Consider the following 12,163-nt stretch of genomic DNA (forward strand, 5'->3'; position numbering starts at 1 on the left):
GTAACATGATTTTGTGTTTGATGAGTGAGTTCTCATTGACAATTCCATAAATATCTCCACCAGTGATGTGACTACCAACCTAGAGAACAAATGTACTGGCTGTTTAATGTTCAAATAAACATCAAGCTGTTTAACATTCAAATAAATATCAGGCAGATTCATCCTTGCTGCTATTACTTAAATCATTTGCTTCATTTATCAATAAAACATATTCTATAATTCTTCTAGCAGATTTAAAGAAAAAATTAAACTATACTTCTGTGGTCTATTTTTATTAGACTAAAGAGTACAAAATAGTTCATTAAACATCCATTTCACATTCTTTCACCAATGTTAGAAATCTTGGTTTCAAAGACATACCCGCAGGTTTTTGCAAGGTGTAAAATCCCATTTGACATCTCTGCTAAGAGCAGACACATTTACTCCTCGGGGAATGTAGATACTTTGGGTCTGACTGCTGATATCTGACAAAGGTCTCTGAATACCATCAAAAATAGCTCCCATGATGCCAGGCCCAAGCTCTACTGAGAGGGGTTTACCAGTGCGGAGTACAGGATCTCCAACAGACACACCCGCTAGAAACAGTAGTTGAGGAAAACTCACTCTGAAAGTTTAGAGACTCTATAAAAAGGAAGTATCACAGTTTAACAGGAAATGATACTTAAGAAGCTAAAACAGAAATTCTCAAACTTTCTCAGTTCACAACATCCTTAGTGTTCCATTAACTTTTTCAGGCCACAGGTCACTGTGACAAAAGATGTATCTAATAATTCCACTTATTAAATAGTTCTATCCAAACAACTTAATAAATATGTATGTCCTAATAACTGAATGACACTCTGAGAGAAAAATATATAGACTGAGAGAAAAAAATATTTTAATTTCATTTTTAAACAACATCAATTCTTACAAATGGGATGTAAGTGCTTACTGGGCACTGTACCATTTTCAAACCTTGGAATCAAACTGAATACCTGTTCCACATTCATTTTTGTACAATACTTGCTTTTCAGCTTAGCAATCACCAAACGCTCAGCTTCCCAAAGATATGACATCATTGACAAGAATACAGTGCGGCCGAATAATGAAAGTGTTTATTAAACTGAAGCTACTGATTCACGTGATGTCTGACAACATGTCTAATACCCCCGTGTTAACCTCAAAACTTTTAAATATCCTGGGGCATCACATGAGTTTGTTGCAGCTGCCCAGTATGCCTTCTGCACAGTCTGGGAACCACAGAGCTAACAACAGCAGCAATATATGGTTAATACATTGTTCCAACTCTCCTTAATACATGATTTCAGCTATACTACTGAGGAATATCAATCCCCTAGAAAGGATACTAGTACATGGCACAAAAACTTAAAATCTTAAGAATTAAGAAGTGGTTTTGGAAAGCAAAAGAATACAACCTGCAAGTAAGCACACTGAAATCACGTTGCTCTCACATACTTGTTGACAAGAGTAAAATCAGCACAACTTTTATTGACAGCAATTCAGCAAAATCAAAAATTTAAATGCATAAATCTTGACCCAAGAATCCAACTTCTGTGAATTCATCCTATAGTTACACTATAACACTGTTTATAACACATATAGATTAGATACAACCAAAATTTCTATCATTAAGGAGATCAATAAATTATATATATTCATATGATAGAATTCTATGTAGCTGTAAAAAAAGAATAGGAGCTTCTATGAATTGCTCTAGAAAGGTCTCCAAAATATATTTTCATTTCCATTATGAAACTTTTCAAACCTAGAGCAAAGTTCAGACTTTTACAGTGAACTCTCATATCTACCAGTTAGATCCTACCACTAACATTTTCCTATACTTTTCACATACCTATCCATCTTGCATAAAAAAAAAGTAGGGTACAGAACAGTGCATATAGTATGCTGTCTTCTGGGGAAAAAAGGGAAGAAAGGTAACCTATTTATATTGGTTCATATATGCAATTAACAACCTAGAAGGGTATACAATAAAAGGAATTAATAAAAATGGCTGCACGCATGCATGTGTTTTGAAAATTGGCTAAATACAGGATGACAATGGTGAAGAGGGTTGTCACTGTATACACCTTCATTTGTTTTTATCTTAAATCTTCAAACCACATAAAAGATTGAATAAAAGATAAAGCTAACAATAGAAAAAGTCTTTTAAAAAAGTCTTTTTGATTAGTCATGATTTCATAGCTACAAAGACTTCTAATTTTATTTAAATTTCCAGATGATTTTGTTTTGATTTAGCACACCAGTACACACACAGAGAGACAAATTACCTGAAAAAATGTATTTTAGTATGACAAAAAAGTTGTACCAAATAAATCTTAGTAAAATAGTCAAAAAACTAATGCCCCTATATTTCTTGCAACATTATTTACAACAGCTAAATATGGAAGCAACCTAAGTGTCTACTGATAGATTTAATGGATAAAGATGATGCAGCATAGCTGTGTGTATATATACATAAAACACTGTAACATATATGCATATGTGTATATTACACAAGAGAATATTACTCAGCCATAAGTAAGCATGAAATCTTGCCATTTGCGACAATGTGGGTGGACCTAGAAGGTATTATGCTACATGAAATAATTCAGAGAAAAATACAAAAAAACAAATACCATATAATTTCATGTATATGTGGAATCTAAAAAATTAAACAAATGAACAAACAAAAACAGAGACAGATTCATAAATACAGAGAACCGGTGTTTGCCAGAGGGGTGAGGGTTGAGTGGATGGGTAAAACAGGTGAAGGAGATTAGAGGTACAAACTTCCAGTTATAAAACAAATTGGTCATAGGGATAAAAAGGTATAGCATGCGGAATATAGTTAATAATATTGTAATAACTTTGGTAAGATGGTAACTATACTTATAATGGTGAGCATTTCATAAAGTATATAATTGTCAAATCCCTATGTTATACACCTGAAACTAATATAATATTGTATGTCAACTGTACTTAAACAAAAATAATAATAATAAATAAGGAGAATTACTACTACCTAAGAGTCAATTTAAGTAAAAACACATAAATTAAGTTGAAAAAAAAGTAGTTTCTCTTCACAAAGTTTAACACATTATCTCTTTTTCATAGAAAACTGAAAATAAATACTATGCCTAAAAGCCAAAATTATGATAACCAAACAAGAAGTAAAGATTTCCTAGTGCTAAAACCATAATGTAACATGTCATCTAGCATTATTTGTTAGAATACAGGCAGACAGTAGTGACTGATTTATTTATGAATTCACTATTTTAAACAGAAATCATGACTGGAGAATTTTAACCATATAAATTGATATTGTTAATTCTGTTTATGCTTTCTTCTACAATATGCGTCACTCTTAAGAAAAATTCTAATTGGTTTCCCCTAAAGTTTGTGAACTACCAAAATACAAAGAGCAATGAACGTTCAGAAGATAATATTAATTTCTTAAAATAAGATCATTAATTCCTAGTACCTTTCCTCAAAATTCCTGTAAAGATCAGGTTTCTTTATAACACCAGCATTTCATGTGTCTGATATCATTGGTTGTTGCTACTTCCACCTTTGCTATAAATCCCTAAATTCTGACTTGTAGAAAGTGGCAAGAAATTGAACCAAAAAGGATACAGGTTTCTTCATACACCTGGATAGTAGCCATGTCACCCTCCAGTCGGATAATCTCTCCAACCAACTCACTGTGGCCCACTCTGACCAGCTCATACATGGCTGCACCTGCCATGTCACAGGCTGTAACCACTGAAAAGAACAAATGAGTGTTTTGAAAACTTAAGATCCTGTGAATAGTTACAGATAATTAAAATATCCGGTTAACCCAAATATACACCTCTCTTACATACTCATAAGAAAAAGAAAACACCCACTATGAAACATACATACAGTTTCACAAAAATATGCATTTTTAGCATCCGATATAGAGGTAAACAAAATGTATGTGTTAGGCTAAAGCTTGTTCATTTACAAAATACAGATGAAAATTATTTTCAAAAAATCCAAAGTTCTCTTTGGCAAACCTAGCAGCATCGAGACACACTTTGATCATGCCGGTTGCTATAATATATGGAATGATGGATTTGGGAATAAAAAAAAAATGTTTAAACTAAAACTGGAACAAGAGCTGCATGGCAGAATGCCACACAAGTATCAGTTTGCTGTGTTGTTTTGAGAAACAAAACTGTGTTGTTTATTCCTTTGAGAAATAATATTTAAAACAACATCTTTACTTTCATTTCTAACACTTCACATTAGTGGCTCTTAAAACTCTTCTGAGACAAGGACCTCTTTGATAAACTAATAACAGCTCTACCTAGAAAAACTCACATATGCATCCAAAAAATTTTTTTCAGGGGTGCCTGAATGGCTCAATCAGTAGAACATGTGATTCCTAATTTCGGGGCTGTGAGTTTGAGCCCCATATGTTAGGTGTACAGATTACCTAAAAAATAAAATCTAGAAAAAAAAATTGTCTTTCATAAGGATGTTCATAATTAGTCATTACCACTAGGTGAAGTCCTGATTAAGAATTCCTATTTCTTAAAATCTGTTTTTACTGCTTATTTGTTTTTGAAAGACAGAGACAAAGCATGAGCAGGAGAGGGGCAGAGAGAGGGAGACACAGAATCTGAAGCAGGCTCCAGGCTGTGAGCTGTCAGTACAGAGCCCGATGCGGGGCTCGAACTCACTGTGAGATCGTGACCTGAGCTGAAGTTAGATGCTTAACTGACAGCCACCCAGGTGCCCCAAGAATTCCTATTTCTTATAAATACTGAACCAGAATTTATACTTACTATTTTAGATCACATTGTCTAGTAAGTAAAAGTTACTTTTCTGGTAGGTGGGGAAAGTTGTACATTTTCAGATCTGTGTAGCAATAACTTTATTTTTATTTATTTATTTTTTTTAACGTTTATTTATGAGAGAGAGAGACAGAGCATGAGCAGGGGAGGGGCAGAGAGAGAGGGAGACACAGAATCCGAAGCAGGCTCCAGGCTCTGAGCTTACAGCGGGGCTCGAACTCACAGACTGCGAGATCATGACCTGAGCCGAAGTCGGACACTTAACTGACTCAGCCACCCAGGTGCCCCATAGTTTTATTTACTTATTTATTTTAATGTTTATTTATTTTTGCGGGAGAGAGAGCATGTGCACATGCATGCACACAAGTGGGGGAGAGGCAGAGAATCTGAAGCAGGCTCTGCACTGTCAGGGCACAGTCAGTGTAGAGCCCAATGCAGGGCTCAAACTCACGAACCATGAGATCATGACCTGAGCTGAAGTCAGATGCTTAACGGACTGAGCCACCTAGGCAACCCAGAATAACTCTATTTTTGATGTATTTAGCCTCCTGATACAATTAATTAGAACCATGTACTAATATCCAAGGGGAAACTATTAAAGTATTAATATTTAATTAACTTGTGTTAGAACAATGAAGATTTGTTAATTTCGTAAATATTTACCTCTATACCTACTATATAAGAGTCAAGATGCACTGAAATGTCAGAGATAACTAAAATTTTAAATCATATTTCATAAACCCAAAAGTATGCCATTTTTCTATCATTTTATTAAGTACTTAAGAATTAGAAATAGGTTCTAGGAGCAGTTTACTACAAGTTTCACACAAATATTTTTACCTAAACTCTTTTGATGGTATTCTTTTTTGCCTTTTCCCTAAAAGTTCTTGAATATAGCCTGCCTTTCCTAAAGACCCTTCTGATCATCAAGGGGAAAACTGTTACTTGGAAAGGCAAAAGAAACTGACAACACTGAAATGTGTTTTTGCCAATGAGTTCAAGCTCAAACACCAAGTTCTAAGCTATAGAAACTTCTTAGGGAGAAATAAACACTGTGACTTACTGACCTCATTTGCATAAACACCAGAAAAGGGTCATTACCTCCACTGTGATTAGAACAAAAAGACTATAGCATGAGGTTTATAAAAAGACATAAGGAGGGGCACCTGGGTGGCTCAGTCAGTTAAGTGACTCTTGATTTTGGCTTAGGTCATAATGCCAGGGTCGTGAGATCAAGCCCTGCACTGGGCTCTGTGCTAAACATGGGGCCTGCTTAAGATTCTCCGTCTCCGTCTCCCTCTCCCTCTCTCTCCCCTGCTTGTGTACACACACTCTCCCCTCTCCCCTGCTTGTGTACACATACTCTCTCAAATAAAAATTAAAAAAAAAAAAAAAGAGAGAGACATAAGGAAAAATAAGTATCCATGGCACTAAGGATTATAAATCAATGAGTGGCTTTTACCATGGAAACTATGAATCATATTTTGTAGTTGGAGTAAAATGAATGAAAACTAGAATGAGATATATTATTTAAAATGCAGTACCCCAAGTTTTGGCAGAATAAAACAAAGTTTTTAACTGCTTTCTATTATCATTCTCATGTCATAAAACTTCTTTCCCACAGATACCTAGTTATGTGAAAATGTAAAATAAACATCCAGAAGCATTTATATATTCAAAGAGCCAAGGTTGATATTGTTGAGAAATGCTCTGAAAAAAATTACTGACGTTCAAACCACATTAACATATATTGACTGAATGCCTATTATCTGCAAAGTATTACATACTAAAAGCAATAAATTTTATATTATATAGTCTTATTTCACCTCACATTTAACAAAAAATTAAGACATATCTAAAACTCTGAACACCAATTACACACATACATAATAAATAGGATATCACAAATTAGTGCCCAATAATTACCAACTTAAGATAATGAATGCAAAAGGGGTGCCTGGGTGAATCAGTCAGTTAAGTGTCCAACTGTTGATTTCAGCTCAGGTCATGATCTCATGGTTCATGAGATCAAGCCCCACATCAGGCTCTGTACCCTGCTTGGGATTCTCTCACTCCCTTTCTATTCCCCTCTCTCTGCTCCTCCCCCACTCACCTGCACACATGCTTTCTCTCAAAATAAATAATAAACTTGGTTAAAAAAAAAAAGGTAATGAATGCTAAAGAAGCTCTTATGATGGAGGTATTACCTCAGTCTTATAGCAACTATGAAATCTTTTAGGGGCAAATAGAACTTCTGTGAGTGAACAGAAACTTGCGTATTTTACCTAAAATGCCCTGAAAAGACATTAATTGAAGTTAGGAATCTTTACTATTGAGATTATTACATATTACTTACCAGGTCCTGAGACCCCATGCACATAACCAAATGTGCTTTCTTTATCTTCATCAAGTATTTTGGGTAGCTTGGAGAAATCCATCATGTTAATTTACCTATGGTTAAAGAAAAAAAGTTTTAATTACAAACCATAAAACAAAAGAACTAAGTTAACTCTCATCATCGGTATTCTTGAGTTATTACCACTTCTTCAGAGAAAATATAAAGTTCTTAAAATTTGCCTAAAAGTACCTCATTCTTGGATGGTCTACAGTTATTATTAAAATTCAAAATTACATATTCCTATGCAAAGTACTCCATAGAAAATACCAAGGAGTGTAATAAACAATGTGAAGTCTTTCCAACGGCTTACCTAGTCCTACAATATCTTGTCCTCTCTGCCATTGCCACTGTGATCTTTCCAACTACTCTTCCCCTTAATCATTCTGTATATAATATATACAAACTATAAATATATATACATATATGCTTACATATAAATACATATACATATACACATACATACATTCTGCCCCAGGGTCTTTGCACATGTTGTCCTCCTGGCTGGAGTACTCTTCTCCCAGATAACCACTCCTATATTTCCTTCAGGTCTTTACTCAAATTTCACCTTCTCTGAGGGGCTTCTCTGCCTATCTTTTTAAAATTGCAAGAAATAGGGACTCCTGGGTGGCTCAGTCAATTGGCTGTCTGACTTCAGCTCTCTCACAGTTGGTGAGTTTGAGCTCCACACATCTGGCTCTCTGCTGTGAGTGCAGAGCCCACTTCAGATCCTCTATCCCCCCGGCACTCACATGTGAGCACTCCCTCTCAAAAATAAATAAAACATTTAAAAGTAAAAAATAAAGAAAATTGCAACTTCCCTGCTTTACTTTTCACCATCTGACACATTACATCTTACAATAAAAAAATATTAATGTATTAGCGATCTTTATCTATCTTTACAATTTTTCTGGGAGCAATTTTCCTTTTTCTTCTTCTTCTTTTTGCAAAACACACAACAGTTTAAGAAATTCAGTTCGCCTTCTTTATTGATGTGCAATCTCAAAAACCAAAGGAATGAACAATTCAAATCCAAACAGAAAACTGATTGCGGATTCCAAAGTAGAAAGTTTATTTTTGACTGCTGGTCTCACTTAATAATTATTGGCAATTTAACAAGGGAGATAAAATACACATACATATAAAATCTAATAATGTCCCAAAACAACCATAAAGTAAGGGTCATGGATCAGTAAGTAATAAAGTACCAAATAACATATACTTATTTACTAAAAGTACAAATATTAGAATGATTAGGGAAGACTTCTTGAAGGTCAGGTAGAATTAGCATCAACTAAGAAAAGAAGGACAGTAAAGGCATTCTAGGTGGAGAAATAACAAGAACAAAAGAATGGAAATAAAAATTTCAGGAACAGTTAATAGACAGTATGAATGGAATAAAAGGTTTATATTAAGGCAACAGTGAAAAGTAAGGATGCAATGGTAGAGAGACTAATGTGTGGGTCTTGAAATGAATGCCAAGTGGACTTTAGCCTATAAACAATAGGAAAATAACCAAGGGAGAGCTGTTATGAGAAGAATGATGCTTAATTCATCTAACAGATTAAAGTAGAGGAGGGGATGGAGGCAAGATAAGAAGCCGGAAAGCTCTGGAAATGGTTATGGGTTGAATGTCAATGGAATTCAATTTATTAAATGTTTATTGAGCTCCTACCAAGGAAAAGGCCCTGTCTTGAACTTAGGGAATAGGATTGTGAATAAAAGGGGCTTTCACTGGCTTTAAACAAAGGACTATAAAGCAAAATGACGTTAGTATTCAAGATGACAACACCCTGGGAGCAGAGGAGAAACTAATTCAGATGTGGGAGAAGTGCAAACCAATGTAGATGAGGTAGGGGGAACAGGTAGCTGGAAAGAATACAGAAAGACAAAGGAAAAACAAACCTTGAGCTCTGGGAATTAATTCAAGCACAGCTGAGTTGTGTTTTTGTCTTTTGGAGCCATGAAGGATCACTACAGAACCATATACTCCATGGGACACAATTTGTAATCCATTAACCAAGATACCAAAGAATTGGGGAGGAGAGTATAACAATGAAGTCATTAACAGTGAGTGGAGTTCTGTTGGATACACTTTGTGGCTTCAAAAGGGTAACCGTGGATACGGCTAACAAGGAAGAACTCAGTGATTAAAGAAACAAATATGAGTGAAAATAACGATGAAAACCACACGGAGATATGGGAGACCTTACAAATGAGAGGAATATGATCAAGGTACCAAAAACTTGAAGATGGCATCAATGATAAGGTAGAGACTATCATCAGGCCGGTAAATTTATGGTTAAAGGTAGGTTATACTTCTACTCATTGGAAACAATGTAAGTGAATTAGAAAAAAATAAACCAGATACCACAGTCACAAATGTCACAATAAAAGAGCAAAGATTTTTGTGTTCTCAATAGGAAAATTAAATTAGAGGAAGGGCAGTTGAGGGAGGAAGTAATGAAAAGGGGAAACTGGCTCACAAGGATTTTCCAGCTTCCTAAAGATGCAGTAGAAGGGGCTGTTAAGTAATCAGGTATGAAACTGCAAAAGACTGGAATACAAAAAAGAGAAGAACAAGGTTTTCTAGAAACCACTTAGATAATAAGGGAAAAAACAAAGTTTAAAGACAAACATTTATTTGGGAAATGGGTTGGGCAAAGTCTTCAAAGAAGTGAACAAACAAATGAGGTCAAATTTTCATCTTCAGAAAATAAGAAAATTTCAAAGTCAGAAAATAACTTGATAATCAGTCTGATTTCTTCCCCAAATATGAGTATTTCTTATATAGCTTGCATGATACATGGTCACTTGCCTATTAAAGTGGAAATAGCATGAAATCTTGAGTCAGCAGACTTTGGACTTTTTTTGGATCTACCAGGGACATGCTGCAGGAGGATCTGAACAAATCAAAATCTCTTCATATCGTCATTTGAAAAGCAGGAAAAATTCTACTACCTACCCCAGAGATGTGGCTGAATTACAAATTTGTTGAATGTTCCTCGTGAAATATAAAATGCTTACAAGAATTTCATCAGTAATACCACTATTCAAACAGGGCTTGAATTATGAAAAAGCCATTCTATTTTTAAAAATCTCTCCTTAGAAAATAATCATATTCCACATAAATCTAGTTCCCCACTGCTTCTACCCTCTTGGCCGTTTCTTCCAACAGCTGTAGCCACAGACTAGAGACCTCTCCAAGGAAATTCTCTTTAGTGCCTTAACTCTCCAACAGTTTTTTTCAGATCTCTCTCTCCAGAGGCTACTCTTTTCTTTTCAAGTAGAGCAAACAAAATAAAAAAATTGTATTCTGAACGTTATATGAGTAAGTACCGAAGAATACTTTTTCACCCATCCTGGCTGCTTCTTTTTATCGAGAGAGACCAAGGCTTTGAGTCAGACAGATTGAGTATGAATTTTTAAGTTGCATCCTTGGGCAAATCACATTCTCTCAACTTTTTGAGTCTCATTTTCATCTATAAAATCTAATGGGGTTGTTGCAAGGCACCTAATGGTAAGCCTAACAGAAAAGTAATAGTGATGGGGCGCCTAGGTGGCTCAGTTGTTTAAGTGTCTGACTCTTGGTTTCGGCTCAGGTCATGGTCTCGTGGTTTCGTGAGCTCGAACCCTGTGTCAGGCTCTGTGCTATTAGCACAGAGCCTGCTTGGGATTCTCTCTCCCTCTCTCTGCCCCTCCCCACTCACACTGTCTTGGGTCTCTCTCGAATAAATAAAATGAAACTAAAACAAAAAATAGTGATGACTATCAACTTTATTCTGTTAATGCAAGTTAATCTTGCCTAACTTCCTAAAAAGTACCTAGTGTAACAAATAAACAGCACTTAGTGTATTCTTACCCTCTTGTTACTTGAACCAAATCTAGTCACTTGGCTAGTTTTTTTCTTAGCTATTATGTACACTTTACTGTAACTTTATTTTTTAAAACAAAATGGATTTTAAGCATCAATGATGTGTTGTGTGTTACAGGTTGAAAACAGAATGGAGTGAGAAGACACAATCTCTCCCCCAAGGAGCTTCTGGCCTGGTGGGATGGATATAAAGACAAATAGGTAGTTACAATAAGTGATACATGTGTTGTCATAGGAGCTGTGCAGGCTGATCTGGGAGAGCATAAAGCAAAGGTACGGAACCTAGACCTGGGCAGGATGGGAATGACTTAGAAGAGGCTGGGCTGAGACCTGCAGGATGAACAAGGAGACACTAGAGTATACAGCGGAGCTTTTTCACAGGTGATTCAAACTTTCTGGGGTTAACCAACATATTCTGGAGAGTTCATAAGACAATAAAGGTTATCTGTTCTGATTTTTTAAAATAAGCATTTACATACATTCCCTTTAAAACAACAGTGACAGCCTCTAAGTGTATGAGCAATGATTAGCGGAAATCAGAGGGTTTATTCATGATTCAGCTACCATGTGGGTTTATCACTCAGCTGAATAATCCTAGCCACCATGGAAACTAGTGTTTCTATAATCTTTAACTTTTTATTTTTAGGCATATATTAATTTATGCCAAAGACAGGAGACCTTAGAAACAATAACATCCAATTAGAGAATTAAGAGCCTAAATAATAATTCTGTAAGTTTACTTAGAGATGCTTTCACTAGATCCACAAATCTGTATTCATCTGACTAATATTCTTATACAGCAAATCAAGAGGATTCTACTTTTTAAAAAGTCAGTGTTAAGAGAAGAAAAAAATGGTAACAATTATGAGTAACTTAGCCTTTTCGATTCTGCTGAGTTATATGCAGAGAAGTGGTTGCAAATATATCCCCAGCTCTTAACACATCTTTCAGGATAAAATAAGAAAATTATGGAAACATCAGTTTTTGAAGTATAAAAAGCAGGAATTCCCAGCACTTTTCTGTCCATTTCTGATGTTTTAACATAGTTAAATTTTAATCTTGGCTCCAGCAACT

General features: G+C 35.3%; 1 protein-coding gene across 1 annotated transcript in view; it reads right to left on the reverse strand.

The window, feature by feature from the left end:
• ATP6V1A (ATPase H+ transporting V1 subunit A) overlaps nt 1-12,163 on the reverse strand; it is a 64,271-nt gene that overhangs the window by 28,318 nt on the left and 23,790 nt on the right. The window contains 4 exon segments of the mRNA XM_047099069.1: nt 2-79; nt 361-575; nt 3,634-3,762; nt 7,177-7,271. Coding sequence (XP_046955025.1) covers nt 2-79; nt 361-575; nt 3,634-3,762; nt 7,177-7,261 — 507 coding nt within the window. The 5' untranslated portion in view covers nt 7,262-7,271.

Source organism: Lynx rufus, unplaced genomic scaffold (assembly GCF_022079265.1).
Source record: "Lynx rufus isolate CCGP_SWC_20201006 ecotype Redwood Valley unplaced genomic scaffold, mLynRuf1.p SCAF_5, whole genome shotgun sequence".
NCBI classification, from domain to species: domain Eukaryota; kingdom Metazoa; phylum Chordata; class Mammalia; order Carnivora; family Felidae; genus Lynx; species Lynx rufus.